This window comes from Mercenaria mercenaria, chromosome 1, assembly GCF_021730395.1.
Source record: "Mercenaria mercenaria strain notata chromosome 1, MADL_Memer_1, whole genome shotgun sequence".
NCBI lineage: Eukaryota > Metazoa > Mollusca > Bivalvia > Venerida > Veneridae > Mercenaria > Mercenaria mercenaria.
This window is the reverse complement of record NC_069361.1, coordinates 111,403,785-111,425,648: the sequence shown is the minus strand read 5'-3', so window position 1 is coordinate 111,425,648 and position 21,864 is coordinate 111,403,785. Positions and strand designations below refer to the sequence as shown.

Sequence of the window (21,864 nt, the reverse complement as noted above, 5' to 3'; positions counted from 1 at the left end):
AGTCATATTACTTAACATTGTCGTGCTGAGCGCAATAGAATACTTTACAACTGGCACGAATAGAATTCCGTATACCTTATAATCAGGCGTTAGTAAGTTTTCTTTTTAAAACAAATCAAAGACCTAAATCGAAACGCGTCGGGATGGTGTGTAGTATGAAAATGTGTATAAGCTGTATGTTGGGTTTGGAGTTAGGAGTGGCTTTGTCCCCCACCCCACCACCTCCTCGTCATCTTACGATGTTCCAACAAGAATAGTTTGTAAGAGGACACATGAATTGCCCTTTAAAATCCCCGAGCTCTAGTTTTAAAGTACAACCAATAATACAACAAAGGATAATACATGTTTACGATATAGACAATAAACATTGATTAACATCGATGATTGGGAATTAAATCAATAATAAGACAATGAATGTCAATTAAGTTGCGACTATATATTTCATACATAGCCACAAATAGTTATATTTGAATTTGTTGAAAAGTAATGATTTTTAGAGCTCGGAGAAGAAATTGGCCTACAAATAATTTAATTATGTGAAATTGTATAAAATAAATTGGAAACTTGGATTATCTGCAGTAACTTTTATTCATTTTATCCGCGAGAAAATCGTTTTTAACTTAATTTTCGATTCAGGTTAGTTCTGGTTAATTCTGGTTCGAGTGGATTTTCAGACAAACACATTTTGCCGATAGAACTAAAACAAGTCAGTATCGGCTGTAAAACCTATCCCCTACACAGGGTTGTCGTTACTCGAAAAATAGAATGATTGGTGAATTTTAAAGCGCTAAAATGAGTTTGAATCCTGAAGACGAAAGGCGGTTGCGCCGGAACTGGAGTTTATTGAAGCAGGAACTGCGTGTTGATGATTTCGTGCATAAGTTTGTAGAGAATGGTGTTTTCCCGCCAACTCTGAGAGGCGATATAGCCAGTGTAATACCAAATACGCCTAGCATGAAAGGTAAGATCGGGCATCTGCGAAGGAAGGGGGATTGAGGGTCTTTTAATTTCGACATTTAAATACGAATGGATTTTGGACACCCTCCCCTCTGGAGATTTCTCTAATGTCTAAAATAAAAGTATTGGGTGTCACTTTAGGGGCTCCGTAGCCTATTGGTCCCCACCCGCAAATTTGGGGAGAGCACCTTTACCTGGAGAATAAGAATATAGAATGAACGAAATTGAACAAAATAACATATAAAATATTCTTTAGATTGCCCTTGTTATCGTTTACATATCCGACGTATTTTGATACTATGTTACCGAGCTGCGTTGTGCTTGACGATTTATGTCCATCAAATTTTGGCCGAAACGCAACATACAACGTCATTGTGTATTTGAAAAATTGTAAATCTTTCCTTGATGTTGCTACTTTGATCAGTTAACTTCTCTTTTTAAAGCTAATCTTGTGGATGAGAGCTAACAGAGAATAAATACACGGGGTGCCTCTCCAGCTAAGACATTTGCCAGATTTCCCATGGGGTTTTTCTTTGATTTCATACAAATAGGACTGGTGGAGTTACAACTGGCAGATACTAATTTAAATGATGCCATTGACATCGGACATGGTTTTTGTATTTTCGCTAACTTAATTGTTTTCAATTGTTTTGAGGTTCTCAGTCATAAAAACACAAGTTCAAACCTTACGGTGAGTTTCAAGCCGTAGTTGTGAAGATCTGGATAGTACCGACACGTTTTCAAAATTGAGTTATAAAACTCCTATAGTGTCCAGTAAAATAGCCACATGCTTGAAACTGAATTTTATCTGGATAATATCAAAATTGTATCCGAGATACTTCATCTAAATTGTATCATATTATTTCCTCTGAAATGAATCTGAAATACTTCCTTTAAATTTTATCTGGGATATTTCCTCATTCCCTCTAAATTGTATATGAGCCATTTCCTCTAACGTGTATCTGAGATATTTACTCTGAATTGTATGTTAAGTACTTCCTCTAAATTGTATCTGAGGCGCTGTCTCTAAATTATATGTCAGATATTTGCTCTAACTTGTATCTGAGATATTTCCTCGAAGTTGTATCTAAGATTCTCCATCTACACAGTATCTGAGATTCTTCATCTAAATTGTATTTGAGATGCTTCATCTAAATTGTATCTGAGATGCTTCATCTAAATTGTATCTGAGATGCTTCATGTAAATTGTATCTAAGATTCTTCATCTAAACTGTATCTGAGATTCTTCATGTAAATTGTATCTAAGATTCTTCATCTAAACTGTATCTGAGATTCTGCATCTAAATTTTACCGGAGATGCTGCATCTAAATTGTATCTGAGATTCTTCATCTAAACTGTATCTAAGATTCTACATCTACAGAGTATTTGAGATTCTTCATCTAAATTGTATCTAAGATTCTTCATCTAAATTGTATCTGAGATTCTTCATCTAAACTGTATCTGATATTCTTCATCTAAATTTTATCGGAGATGCTTCAACTAAACTGTATCTGAGATTCTTCATCTAAATTTTATCGGAGATGCTTCAACTAAACTGTATCTGAGATTCTTCATCTAAATTTTATCGGAGATGCTACATCTAATTGTATCTGGGATTCTTCATCTAAATTTTACCGGAGATGCTGCATCTAAATTGTATCTGAGATTCTTCATCTAAACTGTATCTAAGATTCTACATCTACAGAGTATTTGAGATTCTTCATCTAAATTGTATTGGAGATGCTTCATCTAAACTGTACCTGCCATTCATCATCTAAAATTATACCCGAGACACTTCCTTGAATGACAAAATCAGCTTTTAACAAGAAACATATGTCCAAATGCGTTGTAATTGTGGTACATGTATTTCATAGGCGTAGGAGCAGGGGGGGGGGGGGGGCAGGGGGGGCCAGCCCCCCCCCCCCCCCACCCCCACAAAGCTAGGAAAGGGGGGGGGCCAAAGTATAGTTTGGCCCCCCCCGAATATTTTGGAAAAGAGATATAAATTGCAGTCTAATATAACATTTACTTAGCATCATATAATTCTTTTCAACCTGATTTCTGATTTGCATTTGGCCTTCCTTTGTATTCTGACTAAAATGTATCTTTCCGTAGTGTGAGTACTGAAATCTGTACGCGCCACGCCAAGAATTGTTTACATTTTATAAAAATAATATATCATTGAGCGCAATCACTACAGTACCGGTTTGAGCGTCTGCAAAATCAATGTAGGCCTAACTATTAAGCCTGTTTAAGCATGTAAACGTTATGTATTTTTTTGTTTTTCATTGTCCATTCAAGGGAAATGATATTTCCACAACTTTATACCACAATTAGACAAATGCAGTGCTAATTGATTGTATGTCCAGGGCTTCAACAGAAGAATGTAAAAAATGGCACACTTAATTAGAACAATCAATGATTGCTAAAACATAAAGGTTTGAGGGGCCTATGGCCCAATTAATCCCTGTACAAGGCTTTGAGTCTTTGTCACGAATAATGCACCGAGGATACCTTGCCGCTAACTCCACCCCCCCCCTCCCCCACGCCACAAACCGCCGGTCGAAAAGGTTTGCCCGCCCCCCCCCCCCCCCCCACCCACAAAGTTAAACTCGCTCCTACGCCCATGTATTTGTAGATATAACACGAAGCACATCATATATAGAATATCTAGAAATAATTACCACAGTCCAGATATCATTTCTGCATATTCAGAAACTGTTTCCTTGACGATGCCAGTATACAGATTAAGTTTCGCAAAAATATCAGTACTTTGCGAAATATCTCTAAGCACTGTAATAGCTATTCAAACTTTTGTTACAACCCTTCTCTGTTCTGTTTTGCAGCTGAGAAGTTTCTGAATTGTGTTATTTCCTGTGGAAACCATGGCTACCAGACTTTATGCCAGTTTATCCGTAACAATCCGGACAATCGATACAGCCGGGTAATGGAAGCTTTGCAAATATATCCCGCAGTTAACCCTGTCGGAAACCAGGCCAACACTGTGTCTGGTGGCGCGGGCAGCACTGTCAGAAATGTTGAAGTTGCGCGTAAGTTTACTTTTTTATGTCGGGTATTTTTCCCGATTTTTGACAGATTAGTTTCTTAGAAAATTGTCTGTATATTGTCAATTTCAAGATTTTTAAAATGAAAATATCGTGTCACAACACTGTCTAGCTTGAAAGGTCACTGTTCTTGTTCTTAGCTATAATTGTATTCTAGTTTTAACATTTATTGTTGCAAGTTCGAACATCACTATTACAGTTAGAACCCGTTTAGAATGTTGAATGTTCTGAAATAAATTGTGTGGCATGCTTAATGTGAAAAACACATTTATTTGTTTGTATTGAAATATTAGTTACGTCCAACATCCTCCTTTACTGTTAGAATATTCTGTAAACATGTTTACAAAAGATCTTTGTATCCTGTATCGTATGACAATTGGAAATAAATCATTCACCTATCCCAAGACACTGAGCAGACCACCCGGCGTCAAATGGACTTTTATTTCCGGGCTAATTTCATAATAGATGTGTTGAAACTAGAACTGCTATTTACTTAAGTCTTTTACTGCCAGTTCAGCTGTGATCAGCCGCATGAATTTGTTTTAAGTTTTCTCTAAATGCACCAGAGACAGGTCTGCGTACTTTAACTAGATATAAATTAGTTTGTATTACAGATGAAAGTTTTGCAAAGCATTTGTATTTCTGTAAGCATCTAATATCCGGCATGTTTTGTTTATAATACTGTTATGTTACGTTACGTTAGTTACGTTACGTTATGTTTTTGAGTTCCTTAAATGAAGGCTGCTTATACGATTAGGTATATCACATACTAAAATAAAAAGGAACCATACATAGAGTTCAGTACTGGTGACCTAATATATACAACTTTAAAACCGAAATAGTATAACATCACTTATTTCTGTCGTCAACAATAGCGTATCTAACGACAGATCACGTGTGTAATACAACGTAAATGTGTGTCAATAAATCTCTGTTTAACTGGTGTTTATGTCTATCATTTACATCAAATTTTCCATATCTTTTCAGAGCAAGATTCTAGACCATCAACAGCTGTGTCGTCCACGGTAAGTTTGCAAACTTTGGAAATAAACAAACTAAACATACAATAATCCGTCTAGGCCAATATTGACTCAAGACCAAACGCAAAGATCAGTTTTGAAGTGCTTCCGGTGTAGAAGGGTTCTAATGTAGATGGGTTACCTGCTTATTACCTGCGGCCTAAAGGCCGCAGGTATATTGGAATGCAACAAGTAGTATAGCACAGGAGACTGGGTGATTTCACGTGATTTTTTACCGATATGCGATTGGCTTATCGCATTTATGGAACGCCGTTTTTGCAATATAGCTAGCACTCTATATGATAAAAAGAGAAATGTTTGTGACCTGAATTCCTCATTCATTATTTCATATAATTTAATCAAACTTTCAGCAATGATCAATATTGATACATTGTTGTGCATAAGGGTTTTTATGTTAATTGCTCTTCAATTTCCTAGATTATGGTCCTGTGTTGTCAAGCAAGTCCAAGTGAAGGCATGAATCACATTTGTGAAAGCTCTAGTCAAGTATTTCAATAGTCAAGGAATGCGACCAGTTGAGCTAAAAGTTATGTTATACATGAAAGGGAAATATAGTTATTTTTGCTCAAAACAATAACTTTCAGAATGATCATGTAGAATGAAGTAATATTTCTTACATTAAAGCGTAATGGTGTAATAAAAAGCAGAACAAGTACGTTATTCATCCATAAGTTACTATCAACAATTTCTGGTCTGTATCACTTCTGGCCGCAGGAAATCTTTCGACTTGTATGATTTATAAACTGATCAAAACAGCAGACATGTGATTTTTTGTCAATGTCTTAAAATAATTAAAAGTACATTTTTGAAATTTATCGAACGTTTAGAACAACATACATATAATGACTAGAGACAGTACCTACATTTTTACAAAACACACATATGAAGTTAAAAAGCTATCAAGCAAATGTCCATTAATTTTTCAAAAATAAAGTTAATGTATTTATAACCAAAAATACATATAGTTTTTAGCTTTTGATATTTTTTATATAGTTACAAGAAAAATTTGTGATCAAAGAAATGCAACTCTTCTTCGACATGTAGAGCAGAAATATAAAAGGGACATATAATACTGGATATTTTCTATTTGGATGCATTTTATTTTACATTTAGCAGCGATATTTTTTGTTAAAATCATAGAAAAGTGGAACAGGCCGATAAAATATTTCAGGCCTGACTCTGTTTCATGGCCATAAAAAATCAATAGCTAGGCAGTGTCGTGTAAACCAAAAATAAAATCAAGTTTTTCTAACATTTTCAAACGGTCAAAACTGTCCAGATTTTCAGAGTATGATCTTACTAACTGGCAGTACCAGTATCGAATCTTTTATATTTGCAGTTGTAACAGTAGGCGAATGACGAAGACAGCGAGGTTGTCCAAATTACAACAACGATTTTACGAATTATTACAGGATTTCAAATTAAATACCTCCCTGCATCTCATAAAGTCATTAGCATCAGCTGTCAATCAGTGTTATGACAAAAATCGATGGTCATTCATTCATTCCTACATATTAAGTTCATAGTTTACATTTATTCGAAACCGGTGCATGTATAAATGGCAGCACATCACCATAGTACACGAATAACTCTTAGTGCGGTCTCTAAATAATTTGTAACATGAACTTTAAAGCAGTTCACTAAGTTAAGAACCATAACTCTGGTCTGGCTGAGTGAAATCCAAACCATAACACCAGGTGCACAACTACAGATGCTATATATAACAATGTTGTGGTGTTTTACGACTCTAAAGTCAAATACCTTTTGAGATACATGCGATGCAAACAGGTATGCCCTACATGCATATTTATCTGCCTGAGTGAAATCCAAAAGGAAACCCCAGGTGCACAACTTCACAAGCTGATCGTTTCATGATTCTAGGTCAAATGCTTTTTGAGATTTGCACGTCACAAAGTCAGAAAGACGAACGAACATTGTTTTATTAAGTTAAAGGTAATAACTCTGGTTTTGGTGAGTGAAATCCAAAACAAACTCCTAGATGCACAAGTCCACATGCTGAAAAAATAAACAATCATATGAGGGCTCTAGGTCAAATACTTTTTGAGATATACATAACACAAAGTCGGACGAACGGACAAATCTTATTGACCTCAAAAACTTTGGGCGGAACAATAAAAACGAACAAAATACATATAGTTTACAGGCATACATCTTTTCAAAATAAATAAGAAGCTACATAAGGTGTGAACTTCAGTCGCTTATATGTGATCCTTTATTATATATGCATCCTAGCGTCTCTCAACATATTGTCTGTGATCGATTTTAATTATCCTTGAATTTCTGAGTACGAAATAATTCACTTCGAGACAAACTATTCTGTCAACACCTGCGCCGTCTTTACCGTTAATTAATACAATGCTCTTGATAATCTGATAAAAGACGTTCCACTTTTGGTTATGCAACCATTGCGATATTTTGTATTTATAACTAATAATACAAAATCTGTAAAAGAAATCATTTAACAGCATAGAACGCAACCAAACAAAAATTAATAGCAGACTCGGTTTATTTAGCTGAATTTTCACGACAGATAATGAAATGTGCGACACCCTTCATGCCCCCCACTCCACACCCTCCATCGACTGAAGACAAACTCTACTGTTCGTAAATATCGGGTAGTCTCCATGATCCAGAAAATATAGCTGAGAGTTAAAAGAAATCAAAAGTCTTTTTTATCAAAACGTTTTATTATTAATTACTTCATAATAATGAACAAAGCTGTTAACGAATGTGGACATGATAAGTTACCTTACCTATCATTTAAGACGGGCGATGAAAATATTTGCATAAAGAAGTTTCTATTTGCACGAAGCACTATATATAATGAGTTGTGTGTGTACAAACTATTAGTTAAGTCTCTAGAAAAGCCTATCAATTATTCAAAACAGCTGCAGGCTGGAGACAGAAATTCGCGTCTCTAATGCAGCCTTTACTAGGTTATTATAGCTACCCACCAAGGGGTGATTTGTCTCCATTTGGCTATGAAAAAGCTTTGATAAACCTACACCTCGGTAAATATTTGCTTTTAGGAAAATTGTATTTGATTCTTTAAAAGCGTTTGTAAATCATATTAGATACAGTGAGTGAATATGAAATGAGTAAAATGGAAAAGCCTTTACGGAGTTTTCACTCGGGAATACTTCTCAGCATTTTTGTTCTGTTTTTTAGAACCATCAGAGTCCACTTAACTGATAAAATTCAAGAGAAATTTGCAGTGTTTTTTTATGCCTTATCAGCAAGAACTTCGTGTATCAACGCATCAATCCCCATGCTTATCAGAATCCCCCTTGGCAGCACTGACAAGGTTAAATTAATTTAGAGTTTTACAAAATATTTCATGAAGACGCACTAATTGACAGAGTGAGTAATTATGTTATGTCTAGTATTGCAGCACACCTCATTCCGCCCGCAACAGCTTAAACTGCTATAAAGTTAAATAGAATAACTTCCATGATTCCAAAGGCTCAGACATATTTATTCTGAGACAAGGTAGGAAGTTCCTGTCGTGATACTGAGGGTCATACTGAGCATGTCTGTAATTCTCCACCTTCTTCTTCCGTAATCATGTATTATAATTCATTTTAGAGCAGTGGAACCATTAACAGCGAAACCGGGGAAAGAAACCGTAGAGTTCGTAACGTCACCACTGACAACTGTCAACCTAACGGCGGTGCTGCCCCAGTAGCAACAGTGGCGCCGACTGTAACCGTTATGCAGAGTAATATTCCTTTAGGTGGCTCTAACGCAGCTGCTGGACGGCGTTCGAGTACTGGAGAAAGTTCAGAAACGGGTGGGCCAAGGGTGCTATACGCAGAGTCGACACTCGGTACCCAAAGTGAAATGTCCCTTCAGTCATTTAGCTCAACGTCCACCGATAACCAGACGGTTTCAACTCCTCAAGTCAACAAGAACACACTTACTGCACAGTTAACCAAAAACGGAAATGCAGCACTTACAAATAGCCAACAGAAAAGCCAAAGTGTTACAAACCAAGCCGTTAGTTCTGGAAAAGACACACCTTTAGATATGCATATTCTTGAACAAGAACTCGTCCGAATGGCACCAGCTATCGCAGACCTTTTCAAGAAAATTGCAAAACAAACAAGTAGCGTCCCGACTTCAGAGGAAGAACTGCAAAAGGTGAAAGATGAAAATGAGCGTTTAAGAAAAACAAACAAATCACTTATAGAAAAACTGAACACATTTCAGCAGAAGATAATTCAGTTACAACTTGACAATAAGAAGCTGAAAGAAAATGGTGATACAACTCGGGCAAAGAAAGAAGAGCTAAGTGTAAAAGCGAGCGAGCTTCAAGACATGGAGCGAAGACTTGATGAACACAAGAAAGCGCTCGAAGAGAAAGAGGAAGAATTAAACACACAACTGTTGAAACTAAAAGAAATTGAAGAAGAAAATGAAATGCAGAGAGAAAAGATAGACAAACTGGAGGAACTGCAAGATGAAGGTATATCATTTTTACATCATTTGGTATACGTGTTTGTGCACATTTCGTGCGGTCGCCTATATCTTTACATATATAAAAACTACGTACTAATTCATTTAAGAAACATTAGTCTACCGACTGAACATAATTATGTATACCTCTCGATACTGCGTTACACCTAGCGATCGTTTTCTAAATTAAGTAGTACAAAGATAAGATAATTGTGCTGCCTAGACATAGTTATGGTGCAGGGTATTTCGAAATAATTTTCAAGTGACCCTCTTTTGATTATAAAGTGAATATTATATATTATGGCTAGCAGAATAAAAGATCAATTTATATCTCGAATTCAACATTTCCATTGTAGGTATTGTGGAGCGAAACATTCAACAGGAGCAGATTTCAACTTTAGTTGAAGAGAAAGAGAGACAAAGGGATCAGATTGACACCCTTGAGGAACAACAGAAGATCGGAGAACAAAGGCTGTTGCGTCTCGAACAGCGACTCAACCAGTTAGAGCAAGGACCAAGACGCCAGGGAAGGAACAGACGGGTTATGTCTCCTCCAAGAAATAACCACTGGATGAACGGTTATGTTGACCGGTCGCATCACGCCAACGTGAAGTTTCAGTCGGAAATAAAATTCAACCTTGACCGCGACGGCAAAAGGACATCATCACAAGGAAAGGCCGGGTGGCCTTTTATCTAATCATTGCGTGTATGTATACTTTCTGAATAACAGAGGATTTACTGTAACAGACAAGGACATACTAGCTGGCATTGTGTACATGATAACACAGAGGTTTCTCAGTAATAAAGCAGGAACTTTAGCCGATGCTTTTATAAACAGGATGCATTTTCTTAAGAACATGTTCTTTATGAATAACAGCGAGAATATTTCTGTATTTATAGGCCTACCTATCTAAAACTGCTGCCGAAGGAAAAATCATTTTCTTGTAGACTTGAAGAGTTTTCGAGTTCATATAGCAAAAGAAATAACCGATACTATTCATACAGTTAATTGGCTAATATTCGCCATCGTTTGATTTTCACTAAATATTTATAAATTCAGAATACATGGAATTCCTTAAATTTCGTTGGAAACTAACTTTCGCGGATTTCATAATTGACTAAATTGAGACAATCCATGAACTTTAATCCAAAACGAACAGTCAAAATTCCCATTCACATTATCTTCAAAATTTGAAATCCACATTTGAAATTTCCTGTCTCCAAGAAATAGCCATTTTGGTCATAACAACGAAACTTCATGCTCACGAAATTAAAAGAGTTTACAGTAGTCGTGAATGTTATAACATATAAGCATTATAAGCTAGAAAGCGCGAATTCTTATCAATGTCAATGGCTGTTGACATGAAAGTGACGCGAAAGATACTATAGTAGGATTTCACCTGCCTGCTTTAGCGATTTGTAAACTCTAAGTAAATTCTAATTATTGAATTGATTTTGAACAAGGTATTTGATATCACTAGGAAATCTTCGAGTGATGATTTATACTTTATTGATTAATTCCTCTTAACTCGCGTCAATTCGTTTATTTTCTGCATATTTACAGTAAGGCAGCAGGAATGTTTCAAAATTACGGCATGTATATAAAAAATCTCCGTGAATCATTTTCGTTTTATCTTGTAAGTTACAATAACCTAAATATGACACACCTGTCTAAATTTTGAAAGAAAAGAGAGAGAGATGAAGATATGCTGTGATAAAAGTTGATATATGTTTGTTTCAGTGTAAAATCGAAATATATTTAACCGAATGAACACCAGATGCAGTATTTTCATTATCTGTGTTGAAAAAATGTTAGTTCTGAGCCGATAATTTCTATAACTCTTTTTCCTTAGAATACGGTGTAGTGTACATCTATATGTTGGGGGTAGCGTAAAATAAAGAAACGGTATTTTCCCTACTATAAAACAGCGATTATATTAATTTCATTCATCTATATATTTCAATACTAATATTTCACCCAAAGGCATAAAATGAAATAGTGGTCCTTAATTATAACCGTATACGTACTGAATGAAATAATACAGATTGTTCGATATCAGACTTAACCGTCACAATATACTTAAAATTTAAAAGAAGGATATTGACTAGTCAAAATATTTGTTTTTATTCAAAGACTATGATATCTAAATATCTAATATACATGACATTGCAAAAAACACTTGAAACTATGTCAGCCGATATAAAAGCCACGAAACAATAGAAACAAATGTTATCTTTATATTTTAATCATGTATCAAGTTTTTCTTTAACAATTGTCTAAAGTTAACAAAACACACCGCAGAGTCCATTGTTCGTTTGAAACTTTGATCAAATCAGTAGATAAAGCTTGCTTTAACACAGCACAATGATGCATGCAAAGGTCATCAGTACATGTGACAATCCTGAAATACAGTAGAAAAATATATGTGTCAGCATTATCGTATCAATATTCGGTAAATCATTTCTGTGACAACAGTTTTAGGCGATTTCTTTTAATAGGTCCTTACTGGAACTTTTTTAACTTTTTAAAAAGTAACGTGATAATTGAAGAAGTGTTTATTTGTAAACCATTTCAGACACCAAACTGTTTAACAATCAAAGTTGAATTCTTATAAAATATGTAAATGTCTGACAAAAATACATTCCGTTTTTTCTGTGGAAAATAAAATTATGTCAAAAATAAAATCGATTAGCAGAATCTTCTGTATTCAAAGTTCCTTCTAGACCAGAAGTAGAGATTTTGGACAGTGTAAGTAATGTAAACTTGGAAAGAATGAAAATGAAAAGAAAGAACAGAATCCCTGAACAGAAGCAGCAACACGTAAGGTAGTGGACCTGTAATGACACTCGCCATTTTCTGTTCCATTTCCGTATTTTTCGTGTGCGATTTCGGCATTCTCCGGTTATCATGATAAAAACCAGTGTTCTGTTACGACCAAGGGGTGCCGAAATAAGATATGTCAATACATAATCGGATGGAAATTGCCGAATTTCATTATGGGTCCACCACCTTAGCTCCAAAAGTCATTTACAAACTTCAGAATTGCGGGAGGGGCACATTACCTTTGAATTACATTTAAGGTTTAAACAAATTTTATGACAAAACGATCACGTCATCTCGTGGATAATAAATACTGACAAACCAATCGTATCTGGGAGGTCATCAGTGTATCCAGCATACCACGGTACTCGATATGTTTCTATAGATCAAAGTGGTGTCATTTCCTTTTTTTAAATTAGTGATAAGTTACAATCGGACTTGGTGAAATCGCGAGATAAAGCCTTGCAATTGAGAACTGTATCAGAACACACTCGTGTCTAAAGCTAATTTGTTCAGGAAAGCAATGTCTATAATTATGGTATCGTAATCCAAAACGTGATGGAATAGAACTGACCCCTCTTGGTTTGATGATTGTTTTGGTTAAGCGTTTTCACGTATTCAGTAGTAGGCGGCGTTAACTAACGTCTGGATTACAGTCAACTTATCCGCAAGTAATGCATTCCACGTGAATCATCAGTGAGACTAGATCAGACACAATGTGTTTATAAATTACGTAGAACACGCCGCGAGGATGAATACGACCCGATCGTAGACCAACGCTACTATGAGCAAGCGGCGGGCCTCTTTGGAGCAAAAAAGAAACATCTGAGACAGTATCAACTTACAACAGAAAACAGAAGTAAAGCAGATTTAAATATAAGTGGTTCATAAAAACTGTCCAATGCAATGTTTAATCGTAGTGAACGGTCAAAATGTCTGACGCCAATTTGAAGCCTTACAAAAATAGGTGGACAAAAACATTGATTAAAGCCAATTTATTAAAAATGCAGAAATGTATTCAGTCAGTCAAATCTCGTGGCAAAAGTAATGTTATTTCAATTAAAACTTCACAAAAAGCAATTCTATCTCTGAATTGTAACGAATGTGTTAATACAGTCACAGAAAGGAAGAAACTACTCCATATGTTCTGATCATCTGCATGTGTGGTCACGGGTGATCATTCTACTATAGACTGTCAAGTTTATTTCGCGATTTTATAAACATTAGACATTATTCGCGAGAACAAGAAGTTGCCTTTTCATTGTTTGGTTCTGGATATCATACAGCTAATTATTCACGAGTGTTTTAAATTCGCGGGTCGCACTGTGCGCGAATATTAGAGAAAATAAAACCTTCGCGAATATATTCCAATTAGGACATGAATAAAAACCTCATAACAAAAGACATTAATGTTCTTCATTTTTCTAATTCTAATGATTATTGATCATGTTCAAAATTCCATATCTCTTTCAGTAACTTTCCTGGAAAAGACATTATTTATTGCTAAGTTTTGTTGCATTCTGTCAGAAATGAACTATGAATTGAATTAAGAGCATAAAGACATGTTATGTGAAATAATAATCCTAATTGTCTTTAAACACGTATTCAGAACCAATCGGGAGCTAAAGTGTGTTTTGTATCATTTTCATGTTGATTTGTTTGGGTTTAACGCCGTTTTTCAACAGTATTTCAGTCATGTAACGGCGGGCAGTTAACCTAACCAGTGTTCCTGGATTCTGTACCAGTACAAACCTGTTCTCCGCAAGTAACTGCCAACTTCCCCACATGAATCAGAGGTGGAAGACTAATGATTTCAGACACAATGTCGTTTATCAAATAGTCACGGAGAACATACGCCCCGCCCGAGGATCGAACTCGCGACCCCGAGATCTGTAGACCAACGCTCTTACCTACTGAGCTAAGCGGGCGGGCTCCTTTTCATGTTGAATGTTGTATATAAAATTTAGTAATTACTAAAAATAATTAGGCCTATAGTTATAAAGACAAGCGAACTCAAGGATGTCAACTTGTCTAGACACGAGCAAAATAACGGTGACAATCGGCCATTTTGTTGAAAAACGGAAGTAGAAAACCTAAGCCGCACTTGGCGTCTTTGAGTTAAATATAAGTTATTTAAGACTGTAGGCTAGGCAGAATAAGATTGTTTACTATTTTCTCAATGCCCGATGTGTAAACGGTAGACTGGCAGCATCAGTCGTTAGAGTCATTAAGTATGAAGAAATAAATTAATATTATTACAGATTATTTGATCTCAACAGACTTTGTAAGTCTATGTAAACGGTTGCAAGGTAGCCTGCATTGTTACTGAACTGGACATTTTAGTTGTTCCACAGCGTGTGTCTTAGTAAACCTCCATAGTGTTACGGCCACATAGAGACCGTATATAGTAATAAAAAATCAAAAATATTTTATTTTTTTGCGTTTTAGGATTAAAAACAGTATTTTTTAACTTTTATGTGGGGACCCATATATGGGCACCAAGACTGGATGAGCACCTGTGGACTAACATGTGACTAATATTGGTACAACTTGGACGCGAGTTGACGTATTCAACGACGCGAACTAAGTTTGCTTTCTATTGCTACTGCAAAGAATGTAGTGATCATATTTTTAAAGTAAAAAATATATTCTACTTACCAAGTGTGACGGCTCCAGACTCCTCTATTGTTAAGTGACTGACAACAGTAGCTTGTGTTCCAGCAAGATCTTTTTCACGGTAGTTTCGTGCTCGACGTCTTCTGCCACCACCGCCACAGCTCTGGAAACAAACAATTGAAGGGAAACAACTATGAAGGTGTGTCTAAAATTAACTGGGCATCAACAAGGAGATGCGTTTTTAAAACACAATATCATGCCCCCGGGCGGATGATCAAAGATGTTTTTAGGTTTTAGGTTTAAGGTGAAGATCATATGAAGATCAAGGTCATCTATATATATGCAAGTCTGTAGGTCTTGTCATAAGGTTTGTTAAGTGCGAGGGAACTAAATTGGGTCATTTATATAGACTGTAGGGCCAAAAATGTTGTTTAAGGTTTTAAGTTTAAAGATCAAGGTCATATGAGGGTCAAGGTCATTTATATATAGGTCAGTTTGTGGATCTTGCCGCAAGAATTGTTGAGTGTAAGTATGAACTGAATCAGGCCATTAATTTGAGCAGTAGGCAATCTGGTTCTACGGACTGATGAAGATAAAGGTCATCTTGGTAGTTTAATTTCAGTCTTGACTAGTAGCCAGTTATGATCACTATGTCATCTATGTATAAGTCAGTATTTAGGTCTTGCCACAGGGATTATTGAGTGAGAGTATGAACTAAATCGGTTCATTAATGTGGGCTACAGGCAATCTTGTTCGTACTGATAGATGAAGGTCAATGTCATCGTTATAGAGGTCTTGCCATAAAGTTTGTCGAGTGTGAGTATGAACTAAACTGGGCCATTTATGAGGCCTGTAGGACCAAAACCGTTGTTTATTAAGGTTTTAAGTTTGAAGGTGATGGTCATATGAGGGTCAAGATCATCTATATATATTACAGTTTATAGGTCTTTGAGTGTGAGTATGAACTAAATCGGGTCATTTATGTGGATTATAGGCAATCTAGTTCGTACGGACTGACGGACGAACGGACAGACAGATAATTCAATTATTATATATCCGGGGCATAAAAACAGAACTGAGAGAAAAGAAAAGAAATTAAAAGAAAAACTAGAAATTGCTTTTGTAAAAATACGCAAGTCTCCCCCAATGCAAAATCCTATAGGCAAGAAGTCAATAGGGGCCAGGAGCGAAAGTCAGAGAGACACTGATGGTTGGCTGCAACAGGGATCATCTACATGGCATGTCCAGTCATCCCGCTAAAGTTCAACACTCTTGGCCTAGTGGTTCTCAAGTCACTGTTCAGGCTCCTGTGACCTTGACCTTTAATCAAGTGACCTCAAAATAAATAGGGGTCATCTACTCTGCATGTCCAATCATCCTATTAAGTTTCAACGTTCTAGGTCAAGTGGTTCTCAAGTTATTTCCAAAAAAAAAAGATTTTACATGACCAGGCCCCTGTGACCTTAACCTTATATAGACTGACCCCAAAATCAATAGGGGTCATCTACTCTGCATCTTCAATGATCCTATGAAGTTTCAACATTCTGGGTCAAGTGGTTCTCAAGTTATTGATCGGAACTGGTTATCAATGTTCAGGTCCCTGTGACCTTGACCTTTAACGGAGTGACCCCAAAAACAATAGAGGTCATTTACTTTGCATGAACAATGATCCTATGAAGTTTCAACATTCTGGGTCAAGTGGTTCTCAAGTTATTGATTGGAAATGGTTTTCCATGTTCAGGCCCCTGTGACTTTGACCTTTAACAGAGTGACCCCAAAATCGTTAGGGGTCATCTACTCTTCATGACCAATCATCTTATGAAGTTGCAACATTCTGGGTCAAGTGGTACCAAAGTTACTGACCGGAAATGGTTTTCAATGTTCAGGCCCCTGTGACCTTGACCTTTAACGGAGTGACCCCAAAATCGATAGGAGTCATCTACTGTGCATGTATAATCATCCTGTGAAGTTTCAACATTCTGGGTCAAGTGGTACCCAAGTTACTGATTGGAAATGGGTTTCAATGTTCAGGCCTCTGTGACCTTGACCTTTAACGGAGTGACCCCAAAATCAATATCATTTGCTTTGCATGTACAATCTTTCTATGAAGTTTCAACATTCTGGGTCAAGTGTGGTTCTCTAGTTATTGATAGGAATTGGTTTTCAATGTTCAGGCCCCTGTGACCTTGACCTTTAACGGAGTGACCCCAAAATCGATAGGGGTCACCTACACTTCATGACCAATCATCTTTTGAAGATTCAACATTCTGGGTCAAGTGGTTCTCTAATTATTGATCGGAAATGGTTTTCAACGTTCAGGCCCCTGTGACCTTGACCTTTGACAGAGTGACCCCAAAAACAATAGAGGTCATTTACTTTGCATGAGCAATGATCCTATGAAGTTTCAACATTGTGGGTCAAGTGGTTCTCAAGTTATTGATCGGAACTGGTTATCAATGTTCAGGTCCCTGTGACCTTGACCTTTAACGGAGTGACCCCAAAAACAACAGAGGTCATTTACTTTGCATGAACAATGATCCTATGAAGTTTCAACATTCTGGGTCAAGTGGTTCTCAAGTTATTGATTGGAAATGGTTTTCCATGTTCAGGCCCCTGTGACTTTGACCTTTAACAGAGTGACCCCAAAATCGTTAGCGGTCATCTACTCTTCATGACCAATCAGCTTATGAAGTTTCAACATTCTTGGTCAAGTGGTACCCAAGTTACTGACCGGAAATGGTTTTCAATGTTCGGGCCCCTGTGACCTTGACCTTTAACGGAGTCCCCCAAAATCAATAGGGGTCATCTACTGTGCATGTACAATCATCCTATGAAGTTTCAACATTCTGGGTCAAGTGGTACCCAAGTTACTGATTGGAAATGGTTTTCAATGTTCAGGCCTCTGTGACCTTGACCTTAAACGGAGTGACCCCAAAATCAATAGGGATCATTTGCTTTGCATGTACAATCTTCCTATGAAGTTTCAACATTCTGGGTCAAGTGTGGTTCTCTAGTTATTGATCGGAAATGGTTTTCAATGTTCAGGCCCCTGTGACCTTGACCTTTAACGGAGTGACCCCAAAGTCGATAGGGGTCACCTACACTTCATGACCAATCATCTTATGAAGATTCAACATTCTGGGTCAAGTGGTTCTCTAATTATTGATCGGAAATGGTTTTCAATGTTCAGGCCCCTGTGACCTTGACCTTTGACAGAGTGACCCCAAAAACAATAGAGGTCATTTACTTTGCATGAACAATGATCCTATGAAGTTTCAACATTCTGGGTCAAGTGGTTCTCAAGTTATTGATCGGAACTGGTTATCAATGTTCAGGTCCCTGTGACCTTGACCTTTAACGGAGTGACCCCAAAAACAACAGAGGTCATTTACTTTGCATGAACAATGATCCTATGAAGTTTCAACATTCTGGGTCAAGTGGTTCTCAAGTTATTGATTGGAAATTGTTTTCCATGTTCAGGCCCCTGTGACTTTGACCTTTAACAGAGTGACCCCAAAATCATTAGAGGTCATCTACTATTCATGACCAATCATCTTATGACGTTTCAACATTCTGGGTCAAGTGGTACCCAAGTTACTGACCGGAAATGGTTTTCAATGTTCAGGCTCCTGTGACCTTGACCTTTAACGGAGTGAACCCAAAATCGATAGGGGTCATTATTGTGCAGGTACAATCATCTGTGAAGTTTCAACATTCTGGTCAAATGGTTACCAAGTTATGATTGGAATGGGTTTCAATGTTCAGGCCTCTGTGACCTTGACCTTTACGGAGTGACCCTAAAATCAAAGGGATCATTTGCTTTGCATACAATCATCCTATGAAGTTTCAACATTCTGGGTAAAATGTGGTTCTCTAGTTATTGATCGAAATGTTTTCAATGTTCAGGCCCTGTGACCTTGACCTTTAAGGAGTGACCCAAAATCGAAGGAGGTCACCTACACTTCATGACCAATCATCTTATGAAGATTCAACATTCTGGGTCAAGTGGTTCTCTAATTATTGATCGGAAATGGTTTTCAATGTTCAGGCCCCTGTGACCTTGACCTTTGACAGAGTGACCCCAAAATCAATAGAGGTCATTTACTTTGCATGAGCAATGATCCTATGAAGTTTCAACATTCTGGGTCAAGTGGTTCTCAAGTTATTGATCGGATCTGGTTATCAATATTCAGGTCCCTGTGACCTTGACCTTTAATGGAGTGACCCCAAAAACAATAGAGGTATTTACTTTGCATGAACAATGATCCTATGAAGTTTCAACATTCTGGGTCAAGTGGTTCTCAAGTTATTGATTGGAATGGTTTATCCATGTTCAGGCCCTGTGACCTTGACCTTTAACAGAGTGACCCCAAAATCTATAGGAGGTCATTACTTTCATGACCAATATCTATGAAGTTTCAACATTCTGGGTAATGTGGTACCAAGTTATGATCGGAAATGGTTTTCAATGTTCAGGCCCCTGTGACTCTTAACAGAGTGACCCCAAAATCGATTAGGGGTCATCTACACTTCATGACCAATCATCTATGAAGATTCAACATTCTGGGTCAAGTGGTACTCAATATGATCGGAAATGGTTTTCAATTTCAGGCCCCTGTGACCTTGACCTTTGACAGAGTGACCCCAAAATCGATAGGGATCATCTACTCTTCATGACCTATCATCCTCTGAAGTTTCAATGTTCTGGGTAAAGTGGTTCCAAGTTATTGATGAGAAATGGTTTTCAATGTTCAGGCCACTGTGACCTTGACCTTTGACGGAGTGACCCCAAAATCAATAGGAGTCATCTACTCTTCATGACCAATCATCCTATGAAGATTCAACATTCTGGGTCAAGTGTGGTTCTCTAGTTATTAATCGGAAATGGTTTTCAATGTTCAGGCCCCTGTGACCTTGACCTTTGACAGAGTGACCCAAAATCATAGGGGTCATCTCACTTATGCCTCAATGATCCTATGAAGTTTAAACATTCTGGGTCAAGTGGTTCTCAAGTTATGATGGAAATGGTTTTCAATTTCAGGCCCCTGTGACCTTGACCTTTAACGAGTGACCCCAAAATCAATAGGGGTCATTTACTTTGCATGTACTAATCATTCTATGAAGTTTCAAAATTCTGGTCAAATGGTTCTCTAATTATTGATCGGGAATGGATTTCAATATTCAGGCCCCTGTGACCTTGACCTTTGACGGAGTGACCCTAAAATCGATAAGGGTCATCTACTCTTCATAACCAATCATCCTATGAAGATTCAACATTCTGGATAAAGTGGTTCTCTAGTTATTGATCGAAATGGTTTTCAATGTTCAGGCCCCTGTGACCTTGACCTTTGACTGGAGTGACTCCAAAATCAAAGGGTCATCTACTTTCATGACCAATATCCTATGAAGATTCAACATTCTGGGTCAAGTGGTTCTCAAGTTATGATGGAAAGGTTTTCAATGTTCAGGCCCCTGTGACCTTGACCTTTAACGGAGTGACCCAAAATCAATAGGGGTCATCTACTTTGCATGATCAATCATTCTATGAGTTTCAAATTCTGGTCAATGGTTCTCAAGTTATTGATCGGATTGGTTTCAATGTTCAGGTCCCTGTGACCTTGACCTTTGACGGAGTGACCCTAAAATCATAAGGTCATTACTTTCATGAACAATGATTCTATGAAGTTCAACATTCTGGAGTAAGTGGTTCTCAAGTTATTGATCAGAAGTTGGTTTTCAATGTTCAGGTCCCTGTGACCTTGACCTTTACGGAGTGACCCAAAAACAATAGAGGGTCATTACTTTGCATGACAATCATCCTATGAAGTTTCACATTCTGGGTCAAGTGGTTCTCAAGTTATTGATGGAAATTGTTTTCAATGTTCAGGCCCCTGTGACTTGACCTTTAACAGAGTGACCCCAAAATCGTTAGGGGTCATCTACTCTTCATGACCAATCATCTTATGAAGTTTCAACATTCTGGGTCAAGTGGTACCCAAGTAACTGGACCGGAAATGGTTTTCAATTTTCAGGCCCCTGTGACCTTGACCTTTAACGGAGTGACCCCAAAATCGATAGGGGTCATCTACTGTGCAGGTACAATCATCCTATGAAGTTTCAACATTCTTGGTCAAGTGGTACCCAAGTTACTGATTGGAAATGGTTTTCAATGTTCAGGCCTCTGTGACCTTGACCTTTAACGGAGTGACCCAAAAATCAATAGGGATCATTTGCATTGCATGTACAATCTTCCTATGAAGTTCAACATTCTGGGTCAAGTGTGGTTCTCTAGTTATTGATCGGAAATCGTTTTCAATGTTCAGGCCCCTGTGACCTTGACCTTTAACGGAGTGACCCCAAAATCGATAGGTGTCATCTACACTTCATGACCAATCATCCTATGAAGATTCAACATTCTGGGTCAAGTGGTTCTCTAATTATTGATCGGAAATGGTTTTCAATATTCAGGCCCCTGTGACCTTGACCTTTGACAGAGTGACCCCAAAATCGATAGGAATCATCTACTCTTCATGACCTATCATTCTCTGAAGTTTCAATGTTCTGGGTAAAGTGGTTCTCTAGTTATTGATGAGAAATGGTTTTCAATTTTCAGGCCCCTGTGACCTTGACCTTTGACGGAGTGACCCCAAAATCAATAGGAGTCATCTACTCTTCATGACCAATCATCCTATGAATATTCAACATTCTGGGTCAAGTGGTTCTCTAGTTATTAATCGGAAATGGTTTTCAATGTTCAGGCCCCTGTGACCTTGACCTTTGACGGAGTGACCCCAAAATCAATAGGGGTCATCTACTTTGCCTGTACAATGATCCTATGAAGTTTCAACATTCTGGGTCAAGTGGTACTCAAGTTACTGATTGGAAATG

General features: G+C 37.3%; 2 protein-coding genes across 2 annotated transcripts in view; one reads left to right on the top strand and one right to left on the bottom strand.

Moving 5' to 3' along the window:
* Nucleotides 1-429: 429 nt before the first annotated feature.
* Nucleotides 430-11,318, top strand: LOC123526479 (uncharacterized). Its single transcript, XM_045305651.2, has 5 exons — nucleotides 430-961; nucleotides 3,805-4,008; nucleotides 5,011-5,048; nucleotides 8,670-9,549; nucleotides 9,896-11,318. Exons 1-5 carry the CDS (start codon nucleotides 793-795, stop codon nucleotides 10,234-10,236), a joined length of 1,632 nt encoding a protein of 543 aa, XP_045161586.2. The 5' UTR covers nucleotides 430-792; the 3' UTR covers nucleotides 10,237-11,318.
* Nucleotides 11,319-11,645: 327 nt separating this feature from the next.
* Nucleotides 11,646-21,864, bottom strand: part of LOC123526488 (uncharacterized) — a 58,591-nt gene continuing 48,372 nt past the window's right edge. The window contains exons 8-9 of the mRNA XM_045305664.2: nucleotides 15,019-15,139; nucleotides 11,646-11,941 (exon numbers count right to left, since the gene is read on the bottom strand). Coding sequence (XP_045161599.2) covers nucleotides 11,892-11,941; nucleotides 15,019-15,139 — 171 coding nt within the window. The 3' untranslated portion in view covers nucleotides 11,646-11,891. The remainder of the gene's footprint in view (nucleotides 11,942-15,018; nucleotides 15,140-21,864) is intronic.